This window comes from Poecilia mexicana, unplaced genomic scaffold (assembly GCF_051168715.1).
Source record: "Poecilia mexicana isolate PSO_F unplaced genomic scaffold, ASM5116871v1 scaffold_1, whole genome shotgun sequence".
NCBI lineage: Eukaryota > Metazoa > Chordata > Actinopteri > Cyprinodontiformes > Poeciliidae > Poecilia > Poecilia mexicana.
Window position 1 is genome coordinate 21,852,463 of NW_028263370.1, and position 22,299 is coordinate 21,874,761.

The 22,299-nt window shown below is 37.8% G+C and overlaps 1 protein-coding gene across 2 annotated transcripts in view; it reads left to right on the forward strand.

Moving 5' to 3' along the window:
- The first annotated feature begins 15 nt into the window (after positions 1–15).
- The window catches only part of fam13a (family with sequence similarity 13 member A), a 60,823-nt gene continuing 38,539 nt past the window's right edge, over positions 16–22,299 (forward strand). The window contains exons 1-8 of one of the 2 annotated variants that reach the window (XM_088006389.1): positions 16–237; positions 4,773–4,968; positions 7,807–8,028; positions 11,546–11,723; positions 15,230–15,380; positions 16,784–16,849; positions 17,531–17,611; positions 20,270–20,505. In XM_088006389.1, coding sequence (XP_087862515.1) covers positions 211–237; positions 4,773–4,968; positions 7,807–8,028; positions 11,546–11,723; positions 15,230–15,380; positions 16,784–16,849; positions 17,531–17,611; positions 20,270–20,505 — 1,157 coding nt within the window. In that variant the 5' untranslated portion in view covers positions 16–210. The remainder of the gene's footprint in view (positions 238–4,772; positions 4,969–7,806; positions 8,029–11,545; positions 11,724–15,229; positions 15,381–16,783; positions 16,850–17,530; positions 17,612–20,269; positions 20,506–22,299) is intronic. The other variant, XM_088006387.1, reaches the window with a different exon arrangement.

Here is a 22,299-nt window from a genome sequence, read left to right on the forward strand (position 1 = left end):
GAATCTACCGGCACTGACTGACCAACAAACTCTTCATAACTGGATCTTCTTTCTGCTTTTGGAGGATTCAAATGTTGAGGATTAAAGGCGGACCTCTGGGCAGAGGTCTGGGGTTTTTCCTCTGACAGAGGAGGAGGAGGAGGAGGAAGAGGATAGCTGCAGTTTTGCCCCTCATCTTTAAGCCTCTGTTGGAGTTTTTTTGGTGGAAGAATGGGGGCAGGAGCTATGACCATCTGTGTAAGTAAAGCAACTTGTGAACGTGAGTTTAAGGATAAAAATAATGAGCCGGTGCTCCTCTGAGTGGCTGTGTTGGGGGGAAAATGCCAAATATGTTTGTTTCCTGCTCTCAGTCCTGCTTTTCTTCATGAAGTAGAAGTAACTTTATCTTTTAAAGGGGGACCAAGTGATCAAATGCACTTATTTAATCTCTTTTCTTAAATAACAATGCATGTAAAACACAAAGAAATACACTTTTCACAAACTCCTGACTTTTCATCTCTGTTATTTCATCACTTGGTTACGTCACTTGCTTAAAACTTCCCTTTTCCTCCTTTTTTTTCTTCCCGACTGTAAGTTTTTTCCGAGCTGTTTTTGACGTCTGTGGAGCTGTTGCTGCCAGTTGGCCCAGTGGCCACCCACATACTGGAGGGAGCCTGGAAAAAAGGAGCTGCAGGGGGAGGAGGAGGGCAAAGACATGCCCGGGCCTGTCGTTCCTCCATGAATCAGAGAGCAGAAAGCAGGACGAGATGATCCGGCCGGGACGTTTGGTCCACGAACTCAGTTCTGAAATCTCTGGTTTAAAGGAAATGAAGGATTCCCAACAAGATGTTTCAGTTCTTCACTGCAAGAATACAAAATCTTACCAAGTGTTTTTGGTCCAGTTTCCAGTTCAGATACCGTAGTAGACTTCCATAAGACAAACTAACTTAACTCAGCAAGATAGAAGAGCTTATTTAAAGTAAGTAATTCCTTACTATGGATGAAAATTTATTCACTCCTAAGACATTTTCCCAAGTTATACGTGACAAAATCTGCGACTGGAATTAGTAGTTTTCATAAAAACTTCCTCAAAGCAAACAATAAAAACTGTAACAGGTATCAAACCCGTTCTTTTAGGACATTCATAATCATTATATGGCCAAAAATGAAAATGAGTTGGAAACTCAAGTTCTACATAATAATATTTATAACTACTACTACTATTACTAATAATAATAATAATAATAATAATAATAATAATAATAATAATAATAATAATAATAATAAATTAAGCTAATAATAATTGAAATAATCCAGTTAAAATCTAATTTTAACTGGATTATCCTCCACTCAACAGATTATTTAAAGCACATTAGTGATTTAAGAAACATTTCTTCTACTCTTTCACACACATAAACAGTATTTTCAAAGTGTTTCTGACATTAGAGCACTTCATATCTAGAAAAATGTTAAATCTGTATTAACTGGTCTAAATCAATCATAATGAGATCAATATTTTTAGATGATTCATCTAATCAGTTACAGAGTTAGTGGTTGTTTTACAGAATTGGTTTTATCTGGGAAGTGGATGTCATGTTTTGGTTTACATGATCGAAGTTTGATGAAACGACAAACAGGCCAGATCACCAGCTTGGTCACACACTGCTGCGGGACAACATCACATTCTGTAACTTTTATTTTTAAAAATATATATATATTTTTACATATTTGTTAAAACTGTCACCATGTTGAGACGGTATAATATGAGACAGATTATTTACTAAAAAAAATAATTTATTTTCTGAGATACTTTTGCCATCTGAAGAAATGCACCGCTCCAAACCAAAAACAACCAATCAGAGCCAAGAGGCGGGTCTTAGCACTGTCAATCATCCTCATGTATTCACTACTAAATGTGCTAATGACAGAGAAACAAGTTACTGTTGCAGGAAAACTGGTTGTCCGCCATCATCGGTAGCTATGCTAACTAGCAGCTATCTGCAGCGTAGCAGCGGTGGAAGGAGAGAAAGAATGAGCAGCGTGATTAACAACAATAAGACCCGCCTCCTGGCTCTGATTGGTTGTTTCTCGATAGCACTGGAAGAAGGCAAATGATCTGTTTCATACGATTCTGTCACAATGAAGAGACAGTTTCAACAAATATGCAAAAAAATATGTTCTTCAAGTTGCACACTGCAGCTTTAAGGGAGATGCCGGCCCATATCATGACACTGCCTCCACCAAAACCTGTTCAGTTTTGGCAGAGGGAATTTGTCAAGTTATTTATGGCTGTAATGAACATACTTAAATCTGCTTTTCTTTTTACCATTTAAAGGCAAATAAACTGGATTTTCAACAGCATAAGATTTATCTCCAAGAGGCGTTGATACAATACAGAAAGAAAAATCAACTAAATACATATTTTTCAACGTTTTCTGCTAAATGTAAGCCAACTGGAGATGCGGTTTAAAACATTTTTTCATAGAACTGTGTCTTTGTGTGCATGAAGTGTGAAAGCATTGTCAAAACGCGGGAGGATTACAGAGGATGTGTCACAGCTGACTGTCTCTGAAAACAATAGAGGAAAATGGCTTCCTGAAACCTTTTGTTCTCAGCCAGCTTCTTCCCAAAGGCCTGGCAGAAAGTGAAATTACTAAGTGACAGCACAATCTTTTTGAGCGGAGAGTTTTTTCAGTCCACAGAATGATCCTGTGACAAGACCTTGGGATCAGGAGAGCTTTGTGTTTCTCTCTTCACTTTCACCTTCATTCCCACAGAGTGACAGAGTGTTTGATCTGGATTCTGGCTCTAGATCACCTTAGACCGCCTGCAGACTGAACATGAAACGATTAATCGGATTAATCGAATGACGACGTGATCGCCAAACTAATTTAATAATGATTTAAATACAGACTCAAAAGAAGCCCAGTTACTGAAAGAATTACACAGAACACTAATTCAGTCAAAACTGTACAAATTATAAACATTTTTCATTTAAGCTAATAAATAAAAACCTTCTTTGTAAATATGCTCTGCCCAGAACTCGTCTAGTGCCAGTTTTAGCTTCACCTGGTTTAAATCCCAGGAAAGAAAAGTCTCCAGTCCAACATGTCCTGCTATGCAATTGTTTATCAGTTAATGGAAAAATATTAGAAACATCAACTCTAGACTGTATTAATGTATTTTTTAGCTGCAGATTAATCCTTTGCTACAAATAATGAGACGAACACAAAGAGAATGCTATATTGCATTTTAGGCAATAAAATGTTTATTTTTTTATTTTAAAAATTAACTGCATTATTTGTTTATTTGCATTTTTATATAATGTATTATTGTATAAAATAAGCTTTAGTGGTTTATGAAAAATCTGCAGAATGTGACCATTTTTTCTTCTGACAATCAATAGAATCATTGAATAGTTAATGATACATGTATATGCATCTGGCTGCGTCTGAGTTCCTCTGCACATGTTGAGGCAGTGATTTCATTCACCTCTGGTGTTTTACCAACACTCTGCATGACGTCATGCATGTAGTCATGGCAGTAAAGACGGACTGGGAGCATCTGGTCATTATGTCCTCATCTCAGATCAGCTTAACTGGAAATCTGTGGGGGGATAAACTTTATTTTACTCCACACAGGAAATAAAATGAATAGAAAGCAATAAAAAAGTTCCATAAAACCCTAATGTTTCCGAAAAAACCTTAAATCTGAAATTATCTTTATAATTTCAGATTTATTCCCAGAATCCAGACAGGATTCTGGGAATAATTTGCATTTAATCAATTTGATGTATTTGAATCTCTTGATATCTTTATGTTTTGTTTAGATTTTCTTGTCAATATTTTAAATTTAAACTAGACCACCAACAGTGCAACTCTGTAGTTTAGGTTAGTTGATCCAATTTAAATGAATTACTTCAATTTTTTAATTTATCCAGTTAGAGTAGCTACTTTTTCTGCATATTGAATAATTTTGCGTGGCTCTTAACTGCAGTTTAAAGATGGTAGAAATCTGCTTCAATTGCACACTCCTTGTAATTCTTGACCTGAAAATGTTAAGAACAACACAAAGAATTTATCTTTTACTTGTTTTTATTTTATTTCACGCAAAGTCATGCCACTAACATCAATTCACCAATTCAACTAGTTCTTTTTCATAAATATCAATGAATTATTTACTTAAGAAAAGCTCCTGTTTCTTGCTGTAAAGTTATTTGTAAGTTAATTTTGTCTTATTTCAGGTGTGCTAAGGTATTTGCAGTAGAAACTGGACCAGCACCAGTTGGTAGGATTTTGTGTTTTTGCAGTGTGAACGGCTGAACCATGAGCCTACAATATGGTGGAGTTGTAGCCATGACAACAGCACTGAGACTTCCTTCCACTCTGCAGGATCCAGAGCAGCAGGAAGTCTTAGCTGAAAGCAGAACTGAATAAACAAAGACGGATAAAACGATGCAGCGGTAAAAGTGACGCAGAGATTTAATGGAAGCAGGTGACAGTTTAACTCAGAGTTTTACCATGTCAGTGTAACAATGTCTTCCTCCACAGGTAACCAGGTAAGGCTTTTGTTATGTTATGAATCTATGAAATTAAATGCTAATTTCTGCAACCTTGTGTATGAGTGTCTCTCTCTCTTTAACAAAGGTGTAACCTGGTAACCTGCAACGCTTCCCTCCACCTCCCATAGCATGACGCTCTAATACAGAAGCTGCGTTTCCTGCAGTCACCCTGCAGCTCTGAGCTGACGCCTGCCTCATGATGACTGATTTCTGCTCTTCTCTCCCCCGGCAGCACAACCAGACTGCCGTTCTGGTCAGAGAGGACATGAAGAGGATGGTCCAGATACCCATGCTGAGATCCAGAGCTGTGGCAGCCCAAAGCACCAAAGTGTTTGGAGCGTCGCTGTGGGAGCTGAGGGAGCGCGGCCTGGTGGAGGACGGAGTGCCTCTGCTGGTGCGGAGGATGGTGGAGCATCTCAGCAAGCATGGTAACAGGAACATATTCAGCAGAATTAATGTTTTGGTTTGAAATGAAGAGAATCACCTTTGAATTTAACAGTTCATTACAAAAGAACAAACCGTTAGTGTGTGCACAGGCCTGTTGCAAGAAGCAATAATTGCACGATAAAATGAGATCAATAATTTGCCTGATTTATCGTTTTCCTCTTTTCTCGTTTTCTACCAAAAACTGGATGACTGAAGTCATCAGTCTGGTGTTTTGGTCTCAACTAACCCTTTTTTTGAAGGATAATTTTGTTTACAGAGCTTCATAATTAATTTCATTTATTGTTTTTGTTGTTTTGTTTATTTATTTTGGATATTTATTATGTGTTCCAGTTTCAGAATTCATTATTATTGATCTTTTAGGATGCATTCTTCCATTACTATGCTGGAAAATCATCTAATAGCAACAATATTATCATTTAATGAAATAACTTGTTAAATTTGTTTAGCGACAGATCTAGTGCTGTGGTTTCCATGTTTTTATGAATATTTCTGTGCTTTATTTACTTTAAAAAGAGCTCAGATTTATAAATGAATATACAGTAATTCACAATAGCTGAAAAATTGCACATTTTCACCTCTCTCTCTCTCTTTCTCTCTCTTTCTATTATATTAAATAACAATATAATTATTTCTGTCAATTATATTTCAGACATAATTGACAGAAATAATGCTCATCAACAGAAAACTACCAGCTCTATTGGTTAAATGTATATTAGATGCATTCCAGCTACATTTGAGTGGCAAACATTTGATTATTGTAATGTAAATTTACCATATATATATTTATACTTTGTGGATATTTGCTTATTTAAACTTTTGTGTTTAAAAGTAAACAAGGATACTGAAACCAGAAGTTTACATACACCTGTTTCTTTCCTCACCATCTGAGGTTAAATCAGATCAAATCTCCTTTTGTAGGTCAGTTAGAAAGACCAGAATTATTTTTAGTTATGACACAATAATGAAAGAGAGAATATGTCAGAGAGTTATTTATTATTACTGTCATTGGAATCAGAAGTTTACATACAGTTATACAGTTACAGTTCCTCAGTATTTGATGGTGTTGCGTTTGAACTGCTTTAGTTGGGTCAAACGTTTTGGGTTTCCCTCCATTCGAGTTCTGGCCCGTTCCTCCTGACAGAAGAAAAAGAAGCTCAGTCTGATTTAACTTCAGACAATGAGAAAAAGAAATGTGTATGTGTCTTTATTTGGTGTATGTAAACTTCTGCTTTCAGCTCTATTTAAAACTGGAATCTAAACCTCGAATCTCCTCTTAACCTTCTGTTAATTCTCACATGCTGCAGTGCATCAATTTATCCACTAAATGTCACTACAGGAGCGCGGAACTTTTTACAAGCTTCTTCTGGAAGACATAATATTTATTAATTTTAAATTATAAACAGTAGCGTTTACCAAAGAGATATGGTCAACTGTGCAATATTTTGTCACCAGCTGCAGAAATTAAATGTAAACTTATTTAGTAAATTGTTTCCAGCCAAGTTAAGACAAGCAAAGAAATATTTAATATTTCCTTACTCACAGCAGTTTCTGAATGAAATATACTTTTTAATCCATGTAATTTTTCTGCAAAGCAATGGTTATATGTTATTTCAGAGGCTAAAGCTGCTCAGAGTACAGATTATGTGAGATTCTGTGAGAGAGAAAAACCTCTAGGATCTTTGTTGATGTCGTAAAAACCCAAACGTACTCGTTTATTTTATCACAAGTTTAATTTTAACTGATGTAAAACAATTTAAGTCAAACATTGACTAAAATCAAAACATAAATATGATATCGGCAGAGGGATGAATGAGTCATAAAAAACATTCCAGTCATCACCTTGCTGTGATCAGGATCACCTGGGCAAAGATAAAGATTCAAATAAACCCACAAAATTAGATCTAAAAAAACATGATAAGAGTAAAATAGTGTGGTAAAGATAACTTTACTACACATTTCTGCTGTTTTACAGTGGAAACGCCTGCTGGTTTGTGTCGCATGGTTATTAAATTATATTAAGGTTCATAAAGTTCGTATCAAAATGAATCACTCTTAAACCTCAAAAACAACCGGAAGGAAGTAATTTATGATCTGCGAACATCTTGGGAAAGGTTATGAAAAATTTTTATTTTTAAAAGTCCAGATTATTTACAAAAAGATATTTTAGACATGTTTATATATATCAAAGTTTATGCAAACACAATGTCTAAAATAGACCTAAAATACTTTGGAAAGCCCAGATGATGATGTCATGGCTTTGGATGCTTATGATTGGTTCATTCAGAATAGCTGAGTTACCTGGACAGAAACCTGTGGATGAATCCGAAAACCAAATCAACAGAGTCTGAAGTGAGACATTTTGTTTTCCGCAGTGAATCGGTTTTTACATTGATGTGGACTGAAAGGCCACTCAAAGAGGAAGAATCCATTACTCCAAAAGTATCATAAAACGCTGCATTATGTTTATAAAATAGTTTTGTTTTTTTTAAACTATCTTGACAAAAACACTTTCCTGATTTTCTGGCATTTAGCAGGTATTAATGGAAAAAATTGGTATAATTTTATGTCAGATGAGAAAAAAATGTTTTCTTTTCTACAGTATGTAAATATCTGGTTTCAACCATATGGAGGTTTCCCATTTGGACCCACTGACCCTTTAAAGTCTCTTTACTGATCCCCCAAGGGATTAAAAAAAATCTTCTCGAGGTTCCCGTTTGCTACCAGTAACTGGTTTTACTGAATAATTGATTGCGCAGCTCCGATTCCATGATTAGGTGTCTAACTGTAACTAAATAGTGTTTTCCTTCGCCTTTCTGCAGCGCTGCATCAGGAAGGCTTGTTCAGAGTAAATGGGAACGTTCGGGCTGTGGAGACCCTGAAGCTGCGACTGGAGAGCGGCGGCAGCAGCGACGATGAGGTGGAGCTGCTCTCGGAGTCGGATCTGTGCACCGTGTCCAGCCTGCTCAAACGCTACCTCAGAGATCTGCCTGGAGGCCTGGTCGGCTCCACGGTGCAGCAGACACTCATACAGCACTATCAGGGTAAAACATTAACTCCCTCTCCCACCTTTATCTTATCCGCTCAGTTGATCCAACTAGTAGAACTGGATGGAGCTTTAGGATTTTACAGCCAGTATTTGCAGATATCGAAGTGTAATAAATAAACATTATGGATATCTGGGTCATAGATGGATGAAAGCAGCTTCTCCATCAAACAGAGCCAACCAGGTCATTGCTGAGTTAAATCTGAGTTATTGATCCCAGCAGTCATGGATCTCATGGCGATAATCTTGGCAGTCCTAAGCATTTAGAGTGTGTTTTTTTGGCAGATAAAGTGTTTGCTCCCGTCCAGCTCCAGCTCTAGCTCCAGCTCCAGCTCCAGCTCCAGCTCCAGCTCTAGCTCCAGCTCTAGCTCTAGCTCCAGCTCTAGCTCTAGCTCCAGCTCCAGCTCCAGCTCCAGCTCCCGTCCAGCTCCCGTCCAGCTCCAGCTCCAGCTCCAGCTCCAGCTCCAGCTCTAGCTCCTGCCGGTTATATTTTATGCGAATGATGGCAGAGCAGAGAACAGTTTGGCTGAAGTGTTTGTTTTGCTTTTATGGCTGCCATAAATATCTGCTCTGTTTATCGGAGAACATCATTGGTACTCTGTTGGACTTTGTGAAACTGTTTGGCCTCATTGTTGGTGTTTCTTTCTTCTATTATAGTTCACCTTTTTAAACTCTGGCTGCTTTTTTGTTGTTGATTTTAATAAGTTCTCTTTGTTTATTTTTTTTTTTTCTGTAATTGATAGATAATTATATTCTAGTGCTTTGAAATGACATCATCTCCAGTCTGCCACATATAACAGACGTGTTAAACAAATCTGGTGGCATGAGAGCCAGCCCCAGGTCAGTGGGTCAAAAGGAAGAATTCGATTTGAGATCCCCACTTCCCAAACAAATTCAATTCAATTCAAAAATACTTCATTTACTTATTAAATTAAATGCATTTATACCCACCTTTCCATTCAGGGTGAGAATCCTGGATCAGGACAGTCAAGTTTTTTTCTATAATTAAGCAAAAAAGATCAAGGAGCTAACTGTGCTAATGCTAAATTGAAGCTTGGGTAGAACAAGTGGAGACTTAGTTGCACTTCTATTATTTCTACTATTTATCATACTAATGCTAACATATTTTTCTTTAAACACATTAACTTAAAAGTGAAATTTTTCAAGTTTAAGCGAGTGGCTTTAGCCTTAATTAGTGTTGATTTTTGCTAATACTTAACCATGTTCAATTTACTCCAGAAATCAGGACTCAGATCTTAGAATGACTGAAAACACTCACCATTAATTATTTCTCTAATGGATTTCCAAAAGGCAAAAGTACATAACCTAATGTTGCTTTACAGTGAAACAGGTGTTGATGAAATAGCTAGCAGCTAGCTACACTGCTGCAATTAGCTTAAAGTTAGTTTGGACATTAACAAGAATGACAAAGTTTGATTTTATACACTTTCTCAGAAGTGCAGCTGTAAAAACTGCACTTAGAAGAAAGTGTTATGATGAATATGAACCAATAGTTTGTTAATATTTCCATACATTTAGATTTTCAAAGCAGGTGCTAATTTAAATTTTAGGGTTTGCTGTGCTAACTGTTAACGTGACTTACCATGCTAACAACTGTTAGCTGTAGCCTACAACACAATAATCCTTTGCCTTTAAATGGATAAATATATGGCACAGTGTGCTCAAATAACATCTGTTTTTTTTTTATTATTTTTATTTTTTACTTTAACTACATTTGTACATGGAGCGGCCATAGGAGCTTTTGAACTCTGGGACTTTTCTAAGCTGGTGCTCCATCTTCAGCAGTCGCTTCACTTGCTTTTTAAAATGTTTTTACTTAGAACTCAGATTTTTTTGAGGAAACAGCTAAAACATCAAATTATCTTTTATAAATTACTGCTTCACACTGGTACCATGGAAGTACGACCTGACAAGTGTACCAGTTAAAACAGGTGTTGATGAAATAGCTAGAGGCTAGCCGCACTGCTACATTAATAGGAACAAGGTTAGATTTTTATATTTGTAAAAATTACACTTCAAAGAAAGTGTAATGATGAACATCACCTAAAAGTTTGTAAATATTTTCATGAATTTTGACTGAGATTGACTCACCTTCGCATGCCGAGTGCTTGTAATGGTTAACTCGGCCACTAGAGAGCAGTATGCTTTGATCAACTAAACACTGCAGCATCATAAGTTACCCACATATTTAATGTATCTAAATTATTTTAATTTCTTCATGCTTAGACTCATGTAAAAGATGTTTTTAGATACAATCTGTGCATTTTTCTCCTCAGCATCTTAACTTTAGAAAGTGTAAACGTAAAATAAACAGTATTCACTCAAACCTGCACTGAATCTGAACTTCACTCATCTGTAGAGTTACAACTGTAGGCCATTGTTCCCCTCTGGCCCTCTGCACACTGACACAGATGTACCCACATTGGTACGCATGCATGCACACAAGCAGAGAGCCATTCACAACATTTGCGTCACTCACTCATATCCGTTTATCCAACTCTGACCTAATTAATTATCCTGAGTAAGAGTCTCAACATATTTTCAGGCTCTTTGCTGTAATGCTTTTCCAAGTCACCATAACTGGAGATTAAACATCAGTTTTTACGTGTGTTTGGGATCATTCTCCTGCCGGAAAACTGAAATATGTTGGCTGGCAAGAACTGGTTGGATCTGGACCTGAACCTTTGACTGAAATCTGCATCTGCCGAAGGAGAAAAAGGCTGATATATTTATATATATTTGGTCGCAAAGATAAGAAATATGTTTAATCTAAAGTCACTTTTCAAGACTCAGTAACAGTTCATAAATTATCAAGAATGGTGGTGGTAGTATCATGTTGTGGGGTAATCTCCAATTGCACAAACTGAGTAGAAAATATCCCACTTCATGTCAAATCAACATCTAGATTGTTAAAATTTTCAAAAACTGATCATTGTTGACTACAAGTGGAAATGAGCACTTAGAGCTCATACAGTGCATCTCTCCTCTTGTGGTTAATGTATACTGTCCACCCATTTTCTTTACACCCTTGTCCCTTAGTGGGATTGGGGGGGGTGCTGGTGCCTCTCCAGCTGATGTTCTGGGCCAGGGGTGGGGTCACCCTGGACAGGTTGCCAGTCTGTTGCAGGGCAACACAGAGACACACAACCATGCATACACACACACACACCTAGGGGCAATTTGGAGAGGCCAATTAACCTGACAGTCATGTTTTTGGACTGGTGCTCCTGGAGCACTGGGAGAAAACCCACACATGCACAGGGAGAACATGCAAACTCCATGCAGAAGGATCCCAAGCTGGGAATTGAACCCAGAACCTTCTTGCTGCAAGGCAACAGCTCTACCAACTGCACCACTGTGCAGCCCACAGTGGCACATATTGTCCCTGTTTTAAATTAAATAAATCATAAATAAATAGTAAATCAGCCAACATCAATTTATGTGTTTGGTTGAGGAAGAACTGGTCTTTCTGATGATGTTGTTTTGCTTTCCAGACAGTGGAGGTGATGTTTCCTGGTTGGTGATTAGAGACGTCCTGCAGCAGCTGCCAGATGTTCACCACAGCCTCCTGCGTTACCTCTGCTGCTTCCTGACCCTGGTGGAGAAAAACCACGAAGAAAACCGCATGACGGCCCAGAACCTCGCCACCGTGTTTGGACCCAGCGTCTTTCAGTGAGTAGAAAATTTTACTTCAGTAATCAATACTGGGCTTTTTGATGCTTTTTAGGTTCAATCCTTGTTCACTTTTATTTGTAAAGACACATAAATCTGACCAATGAATCATTGGAAATTAAAAATTTCCTCATTTCAAATTCAGCAGATTTTTTTGTTTCTTTTTTTGGCTCTTACTTATTAGCAGCCTGTCAAAAAGACACAATTTGTTCCCATTTCTTAAGCTGAATCAGTCAAAACTACCAAAGATATCATTTAGCAGACCAAACTCTAGTGCAAGTATCTTGAAACACTTGAAATAAGACAAAATTAACTGACAAGTAGCTTTTGAGCAAGGCAGGAGTTTGTTGTAACTCACTAATTCCTTAATGACTTGCAACAAGCCGTATCTCTCTGAAAGTTGTTTGTAAATGAGTTCATTCTCACTTCAAGAGTAATGAGAGATTTGCACTAGAAACTAGAATAAAATACTTGGTAAAATTATCTTTGTAGCGCATCCTTTGCTATAAAATCTAAAACTTTATTTGTAATTTATAATTTTGATTTAAAAAAAGAAGATTAAAATACTTCAATGCTCAGATTCCTCTTTTAATAAATTCCCGATTGTATTGAAGCAGATTTGCTGACAAGATCTTCAGTTGTGTAAATTAAAGCGAACATCTGTGCTTTTATTTTGACTGTTTACGTCTTTTATGGCCTTAGAGGAAAACTTGAAAATGTCTTGCAGCTGCATTCTCTCAGCTTCTCTCTGCTGTAAGCAATAAAACTGTTTAATCTCTTAATTTGGAGGTTAACAGTCTTACATATGAAGCAAAGTCAGAGGCTTTCACTGAAAAATTAAGAGAAGATGGGTAGATACAGATAGAGAGACTATTTACTATATACTTCATGTTGTGCAAAACAGCTAAACTCCATAAAAAAATGAGTTACCTCAGATGGCTAAAAGCATCTGATCCCTTTCTGGAGTTTTCCCAACGACTCCCTGCTGAGAGGAGATTTTGGGCCGATTTCAGAACTTTATGTAGGGATTTTATCTCCTGTCTGGCCTCAGAGTTAATTAAAATATGAGCTGGAAAGTGTTGCAGGGAGGAGCAATATGGACTGCAAATGAAGAGCACAGAAAACCTGGGGAACTGCTCACTAAGACCAAATTAAATGAATAAATCAGGCTCCATGGAGGCGATGATAAACAAATCAAAGATTTCTTTTCTAGGAAACAAACTGATGAAACCGTCAGAGCAAAGGTGAAAATTCAGTGTCTCATTAAATAAAAACAACACACCCTGCAGGAACATCAAACATACCACACAGCATTACAACCTCCATAAACAGCCGTGCCAAAACACGTGCTGCAAACTAATTAGAGGACAGCCGCCAACCCGGGAGATCCACAGAGAGCCGTCAGCCAAACACGGACGAGACTGGGAACGCTTCGTTTTTACAGCGTGTTACTGGGAAGGAAATGTGATTGTATTTTCCCCAAATTAAGGGAATTTGCTGAGCTTAATGATCAAACTAGTTTCTGTTTAAGGTAATCCAAACTGAGCTCATTGGCACAAACTGGCAGAAGATCAAGGTTGGAAGAAACAAACTTATCACCTGATTGATAGTAAAACTGAAACAGATCGCAGACCAGATATGCTTTTTGTTTATTACTTTAAATATTTATTCACATTAAAGTTGTTAGAAGGGTTAACACAGTCCTCCATTTGTGACACTACTAGGCCAGAAGATGGCGCTGTTGTTCGCGCAGAAAGGGGAATTAAACTGCCAGTATTGTGAAAAAGAAATAAAATCTTAAAATTCAGACTTAAATAAAGCAAAAATATTATATAAATAAATCAACTTATGTTTAAATTTCCTGCTGATGGCACCATAAAATCAATCTGGTGTTGGACGAAGACATTTATCGACGTCCTGCTGCGGATTTGGCATCGTTCCTGCAGAATGCATTAAAGGCCTGGTACCTGGCAGCGCTGCATGGGAACAACAGCCAAAATATTCACACTGCAGGAACCTTTTGAACACTTTAAGCTTTTATACCCTAAACAAGTATAAAATCAACACAAAATAACTCATAACTACAAAATTGATAATTACAAAATTAATTAAAAAAAACATTTAGATCTCATAGCTGCATAAGAGTTCACAACATTTATACTCAGAATGGAGATTCATTGCATCTGAACAAGAAGATCAACCATAATTAAAACAAACTAACATGCAGTCAACATTACAGTGTGAAATTATGGGAATCTAAATTCTCTGATCTAATTAAATCAAATTTGACATCTCTGGAGAGAAATGGCAAAGATCATCAGCTGGACATCGACTTTACTGCTGTGAAGTACGGTAGTGGCAGCATCAGGCAGCATCAGGCAGCAAGAAGACGGCTGCAACCGAGTATGAAGATTCCAGAAAACCTGAGTGATCTGGAAGTCAATACGCCTCAGATAGTTGTGACAGATAAACATTTTGGTCCAACTGGTGTGTTTTTATCAACAAACAAATGTTGACAATTTTCTAACAACATAACCTTCAGGTACTGTTTTACATGATTAAAACCATTTTTAGTCCTCTAATTCTTCAAGTATCTTATTTTCTAATCAAACACTCAATAAAACACTGTCATTGTCTGGAAAAATGCATTAAAAAGCATCAAAACACCAAAAATAACCTTCAATGGGCTTCCTGAGAAATTTTTTATAAAACCTCGTCAGAAGATTACAAGAAGTTCTTTAGAAAGCAAGAAGAAACGAGGCAGAGCTAAATGCTTTCAGGTCTTCATCACTGGCTACAAATCGATTTCTTCAGACTGACAGGGATGCAAGTTATTGATTAAAGAGTTAAGATAAAGTTGATCGATTAGCTGATTTCTTAAAAACCTCAGTTTTCTCTTGTATGGAGAGGGACAACAGTATTTCAATAACATAAAGAAACTCTGATAGAAAAATACAGTAAATTTCTGAAAAAACATGGAAGTTTCTGAGTATGAAAAGTCAGAAACTTGCTAAAAAAAATTCTGATTTTTTTTTCTTTGAGACTCAGAAGTTTTTTCTTAAAAATATTTTTAGATTAACCTCAAGATTTTTTTTTTTTCAATTTTTTTTAACTTTTCAGACTCAGAAATGCTTGTATTTCCTTTCCTATAAAATATCAAAAATTAATCTCAAAATTTTTTCAAGAAATTTTTTTACTCTTCAAACTAAAAAATTACCACTTTTTTATATAAAATTTCTGACAATCTAAAATTTTGTGAGTTTTTTGGCAAAAATGTATTCCTCTTTTGATTTTTCTATCTACTGTGGCCCTAATATGCCAACTGGCTCCGACTAAAAGATTACCAGCCACGCCCCCTGATGGATGGAGGCTAAACTACAACACAGAAGAAGATCTAAATGGACATTATTAGTTAATGGATTGGAACTAATTTCAATCTAATAAACCATGCATCCCTAATTTAAGCACTCTGAACTGAAGCTTGTGTCATTTGTTTGTTTTTGCAGAGTTGCTCCCAGTCCTGAAGCGGTGAAGGATCAAAATATTTGCAATGAGATCATGGTCCAGTTCATCCAGAACTACAGCTGCATCTTTGAGGCCGAGAGTCCGGACAAAGAGGATGAGACGGAGGAGCGCTCGACTCTCAGCCTCGTCCAGGTGTTGTTAGCAGCAGCAGCAGCAGCTGCTGGTGTTTTTATGGATCAGATTGGTGGCTGGGCGCCTCATGAGGTTTAATCAGGATCTTTTTCTCGGTTCCTCTCCATGAATCATGAGTTAAATACCGCCAGGCTGAATTAATCTGAGTATTGATTATCCATTAGGGCTGTGCAGGAGCAGCGATGTTTTCTGTCTCCTCCTTTTGATTTACATTTGCTGCTCCGACGGCTTCGTTCCTGTTTCCAGTCTGAAGTTTTTCTGATTGGTGATTCCAGAGGAGATTTAATCAAAAACAGCTGGAGGCGATTCGCAGGAACCAGAACAAACAGGCCACAGGATCCAACACCATCCATCCATCCATCCATCCATCCATCCATCCATCCATTGCAGATAAATTGTATCTAAAGCTAATATCATCACATCGTATCATTTATGTAAGCCTCATATTTCCTTCTCTGTCAGTGAGACGGTGGTGAGGTGTGCTGGATGTGTTGGAATTCCTCAGGGATCAGTTCCGCGTCTCCTTCCTGTTTCTGTTACTATGAAACAAAATGACAAACATTCAATCATCTCCTGTGTTTTCATTTCTAAAGTTTATGTCAGAACCAAACATTCCAACTTTGGTTGGAAGGTTTTCAGCTCGGTGAACAATGCGTCGGTCACATGACAATCAGGCTCTAACCTCGAGGTCTGAGTTGACCTTTGACCTGACCCTCTGTGCTCTCTAACTATGCCTCAACATCACCTGCAAATCCTTTTTGTCTTTAATTTGAGGCTGTTTATCCTCACAAAACCTCAAAATGTTTGTGATTTTTCACCTTCAGAACTAGTACTAAGAAAAAAACCTATCAGTATTAAAGTTACAGCATCATCAGCGTCGGATGCAGCAGCGATGCTGTGAATACCAGTAAGCGACCCCGCTGACCCCTGGGAATCCCCTCCGCCGACAGAGATCATCTTACGCCCACACACTGCCACCTGAACACGCAGATGACTGGCAGCCTGGCGGTGTCTTTGAACGCAGCATGTTCTCACCAGTTCGCCTTTTAGCCGTAGCAACAAATAAAACGCATGAGAATCCATGCTGTGCCTGACAGTTTTCATGTTTACGTCTGTGTTTAAGGCTGCAGACTGTCACATCTATTTTGGGCTGTTGCTAGGGGTTTCTGGGAGGAAATACAATACATGTGTTTTGTGTTAGACTCCTGCATCATTAATAAATCTGCAAAGGAAAATTTGAAGACTTTTGTCAGGTTTGAGCTACTTTTCACCAATTTTCTATCAGGTGTCAAAGAAAAGTAATTAAAAAACTGCATAAAGTCCAAATAAAAGAGGGTAGATTTCACACTTTTATATGACTGCATGTTAAATTACCCTATAAAAGCTATTTTTGCTCTTTCTAGGCTAAGTCAGAGGAGGAAGACACAAAGAAATCATCCAATCATCTCAGTCCAGTTCCACAGATAGCAGTAAGTTCTCTGACTCTGTTCTGGACCGGCCGCGCCGTTAATGAGCAGATAATGCATCTCAAATCTGGTTTAGCTTTTATGTGACATATTCCATGTACAGTTCAACTGAAACCAAAAATAGAGAAATAAACAAGCTGCAGTAAGCTAGAAGCAAAAGTGTGCCGATTTGCGACTAGTTTTTATTTGTTTTTAATCACAATTAAAGAAGAAGATCTAATGTTATACTGTCTAAGTGTCTTTGCTTTTTGCTTTGCTGTAAGTAAATTACCGTGGCCAGACAGTGTAAGCCAACATTACAAAATCTGAAACATTTCTACAACTTTCAAAACTTTAAATTTGTTTCAGATTATTTTATCCCGTTGTGTGTGATGTGTAACGCAGTTTTGATGTTTTTATGTTAAGAAACTTCAAAAACATCCTACCTAGTCCATAACAACCCAGCCATGTGATCTGTGTGACGTGATTAATGTGTCCTGAACATGTTTTGGAAAATTTCCTCTGTAAGGAGTCAAGTTCAGTTTTTATAAGTTTATAGATGTTATTACAGTCAGCTGATTTAAACTTCATCCCATTCTTTCACATGTTGGTCTTATTTATAGTCCCAACATGCACAATTATCATTTTGCACCCTAAAATGCAGTAAATTTGTGACACATTTGTTTTCTTTCTTGATTTCTAAAGACTGAGCTTCTAAATTCACTTGAAGACATGAAACATCTCAACAAAAGCTGCACCAAAACCCCAAAGACAAAGAAGACAAAGGTGTGTGAAATAAACCTGTCAGTTCTGATTAACTGTATGTTTATCAGGAGGTTTTCCTCTGAATGCTTTCTTCTTTCTTATCTGCTGGGGCTCCTCGCTGCTGATTAGCCTTGAGGTTGTCTGTCAGACGGCTTGCGATGCTCGTGGCCTCGGTCACATGATGTGATTCAATAAAGGAAACAAGAGCTCAATTATCTGTAGAAAGAGAAAAACACAGATTCCAGTTTGCCCTACAGATGCTTTCAGCTCCTGTAGATGAGATCTCACTGCAAACGTCCTGTTTATGTTTTAGAAACTGAGCTCTGGGCTCCAGGAGGTCAGTAGAGCAATTTTTTAAGGTGTGTAAAATCCTGTTTACTTCTTAAGCACGTCTTCCCTTTTTTAGACTGAAATGATCTTTCTACAGTAGCTTTTAGTGCAGATTTGTGTGTCAAAACAAGTGATGATGAAAGGTGTCACTGTAGAGATAAAAACAATGCTGTCTCATGTATGACGACGGAGGGAAGATGCTCAGCTCCTTCAGCAGGCAAACCCTTAGAATATGAAAAGTTTGCAATCAGGCGATACTACAGTGCAGTGTAACAACCAAATAATAATATTTAAATATAATATTTACAACCCCCTTGAAAAATGTTTATAACGGCCTGTTTTAACAGTTTAAGCACCAAATATACCTTATTATCTATGAAAGGAACAGTATTATGTGTTTTCCTGTCACATAGTGCAAACATGTTTGGTATAAAAACAGCTCTTAAAGGGGACCTATTATAAAAATTCACATTTTGTATGGTTTTATTCATCCACTTGGGTTGTTACTGCTTCTAAAAACAGCCCAAATAATAATAATAATAATAATATAAAGAAAAGACTTTCAGTTTTTTGGAAATTAGTTATTTTTCAGTATCTGGGGAAAAAAAACTCCTCTTTGTTACGTCACACTGCCCCATTACCTAGCAACCCAAACAGAGCCCCAACATGTTTGGTCAGCTGGTTTTACCGCTCTGTTTGCTCTACAATGGCTGCTGGAAAAGACAAGAGTTTTGTTGTTGCCTTACAATCCAGAAACCACTTGCTGCATGCTTGTGCAGGAGGCTCCACTTATGCTTTTCAAAGATGTACGGTTGTATAATTGTGCATCTACTTGCAGCCATTTTCATGTGCAAATGGAAAATAGCAGAACAGAGCAGGCTAAAATCTCATCTGAGAATGATTTTGTGCGAAAAACGTAAAGAACATGTTTTTCATCCTGCTGAAAAACATGACCTCTGCTGACCCTGTGTCAGCAGAGGTCACAGGTTCATTGGTCAGGTCAAGTCGAGTCAAAATGTATTCAGAGCACTTTCAAAACAACGAAAGCTGACCAAAGTCACACAGTTTCTTCATCAATCAGTCGCTCTGTTACCTTGTTGAATTATCTCGACGATCTTCGGTCTTTGTGTTTTGAACTACATATTTTGAATTCTTTCTTCAAAATGAATTAAAGTGACATGGGTTAGAAACCAGGTCGCATTTTTCATCCTGGTGGGTCAGATTTCTTCGCCATCTTTGACCTCCTGCTTGTTGTTGCTCCGACTGAGCCAATCACAGTGAGGATTCAGATGAGAAGAAAAGTCGAGTCATTGCTGTTCAGACAAAACGTAGTTTGGTTTCCAGCTGAATATCCACACCTGCATCCTATACCTGGAACACAAACCACTAAATCATTTAACAGGATGATGTTTTGTACATTTTTTTATTTTTCCAAGTAAAATAAAATCTAATCTAAAATAAAAAATCTGCTATAACAGCAGTTCCTTATCTGTGCCGTCTTTTCCGTCGCCTGTTTTTCCTCCATGACGCCTCTTTCCCATGATGACACAAACTCCAACCCCTCCCAAAAACAAGCTGATGTCCAAACTCTTTTCCGCTTTTTTTCCTGTTTGGTTTTCTCTTAATGGAGCCAAATCAATCAAAAGCTCCAAGGGGCAAAATCCATATGAGGTCCAGCTAAAGAAGTTTGTGCTACTAATTATGCTGGAAAAAGCCCCATTAGGTGACTGGATGTCTGAACGAATGCTACGGTGATGGGTTTTTTTTCTTTTTTCAAACAAGCCATTAAATTACAGACCAAATGGAAACGCTTTTCTGATAATTGGTGCGAGGAACAAAAACGTAAGCCTTTTAATTCAGCAATGAGCTGTTTATCTGTAGACAAGCCTTTTAGCATTGGATGTCGGAGAGCATTATTGATGGTTAAGCTGCCGATGTCGAACCCATTTCATCCCCTGTAGCCGCTGGTTGGGCTTAATGTGCAGCACCATCAGAGCTCTGCAGACACGATAACGGGGAGAAAGCTCTTTATCATCCTAAGAGGGCTCATTTTAAGTCTCTTTTGGTTGTGATCCCAAAAAATGCAGAAAGGAAACTTTAAAAATGTTGCTGTGATCAGATTACGTTTCTTTTCCTACACAAGAGTTGGAAATTCACGCACTATATACCCACTCAGGGTCAGAACGGTAAGACAGAAACCTGACTAACCTTTGAGATTTTCTGCTCTTCTCTTTTTCTAACTTGTCATGTGCAAACTTTATTTGCAAATATCAAGAAATTCTGTGGGGGTTTTTTGTGAAATATTCCTTGCAGTGCATGAAAAACGTAACTTTTCTGTGTGTCAATCAGATTAGAAAGGGGAGGAACGACGGCATGCCTCAAGTCGTTTGTCAGCAAAGACAGGCTCAAGGGTCGCCCAGCACAAGGTCCTTCTCCATACCGATAGTTTTACCTCTGACCTCAGAGCTGAGGAGTCCAAGCCCGGAGGTGACGGACACGTCGCCTCTGCCAGAACCGGACTCTTCCAGAACCGCTTCCCCACATGTCGACTTCAGCCTCTCTGGCAGCACGGAGGGCCTCAGCAGGTCAGTGAGTGGATTTACAGATATTCAGGGACTGTTTTGCATGTTTAGATCTTTATGCATGTTAAAATAATGATAAAACACTGAAAACAATGATTTAAAATTTTTTTAAAAGAGTGGAGGAAATGGCAGCTCTTTTGCACACATGCATTGTACATTTTTGAGATATTTAAGAGGAAAACCAGAAATAGATGCAAATATCTGCAGATTTTTCCATTCAGAAACCAATTTTTGTGTTCAAACAGTCTAGACATTCTGTTTAAATTATGTGACTAACAAGAGAAAAATGCAGTGTAAAGAAATAAAACATTTATTTTAAACAATTCTGTAAGATTCCATCAAACTCCAACAGTTTATATTTAAACAAAAATAAGTATTGGTAGTTTGTAATATTTGTTTTATATGCACTAATTGGTGAATAAAAACATAAAAAGGGACAAAAGGGAAAATATCAAATAAAACTAACTAAATTAAGAAAAATAAATAAATAATTGGAGGCTAATGTTAGCTTAGCCACATGTAGTGTTTTTCCTAAATAAAAGAATATCAAAGAAGTAATTCAAATATATAAAGTGGGCAAAACATGTCGATGTGCAACGTGATATGCCGTATACTCACAAGTAGGAAAGACAAAGACGTACAGCTTAATTTTATTTTAAAATCTTTTTTTTTTTTTTAGCATTTTGATCTGATTCACAATTTCCAGGAATTGTGATTCACTAGAATATTTTTTTCTGCACTCCTTTTATCATGTAGGAGAAAGTTTGAATTTAGGTGAAATATTTATTCCGGTGAGCATCTTTACATCCTGCAGAAACCTGCATTTTAGTTTCCATAGAAACAAACCTCTCGTCCTCCATTTTCGACTCGTCAGAACGGAAACGTTTGTCATCTCACTCCAGCAGAAAGTCGCCTGCTGCTGGGAAACTTTAAAAAAAATGTCCACACCTTCTCCTGAACATCAGAGCTTCTGTGAAATTCAGTCAGCAAGTTGCATCGTTTCTGTGTTTGCTTCAGTGGAGCATCTCTCTAAAATGGGATTCTTCTCTGGTAAAATGGGTTGTGACCGCCCTGTCAGCCGAGGGTAAGGATGAAGAATCTCAAATGTCTGACAGCAATTATGGAGCCGTATCCTGAACCCGGTGCCGGTGTGCATTCGGTATGCGAAAGGGCCTTTTATAGGAAGCTGAAACCAGAGCCGAGTGGTTTCCAGTTTCTCCAGTCCTGGAATAGCAGCGCTGCAGCTGCGCTTGTTGTTGGGCTCCTCACTGCTGGCAGTGGGCATCAGGGTGGCTCAGCAGGACACCTGCACTGCTACCATCAATCAATCAATCAAGTTTATTTGTATTGTGCATTTCAGCAACAAGGCAGTTCCAAGTGCTTTACATCATAAAAAAATACAAAGTCAGTGATAATCAAGTTCCGTCGTTACAAATCAAAATGTTGATTAATGTTTCACTTATGATGTTTCAAAAGTAACTCTGAACAGGTGGGTTTTCAGTCTAGATTTAAAGGAACTCAGTGTTTCAGCTGTTTTGTAGTTTTCAGTAGGTTTGTTCCAGATCTGTGGTGCATAGAAGCTGAATGCTGCTTCTCCGTGTTTGGTTCTGGTTCTGCGGATGCAGAGCAGAGCCAGAAGACCTGAGAGGTCTGGAAGGTTGCTATGACAACAGCAGATCTTTAAGCCATTCAGTGATTTATAAAATAACATCAGTATTTTAAAGTCTCTGTGTAGAGACTGTTGTCTGGGGTGATGTTCTCTATCTTCCTAGTTTTACTGAAAACGCCAACACCAGC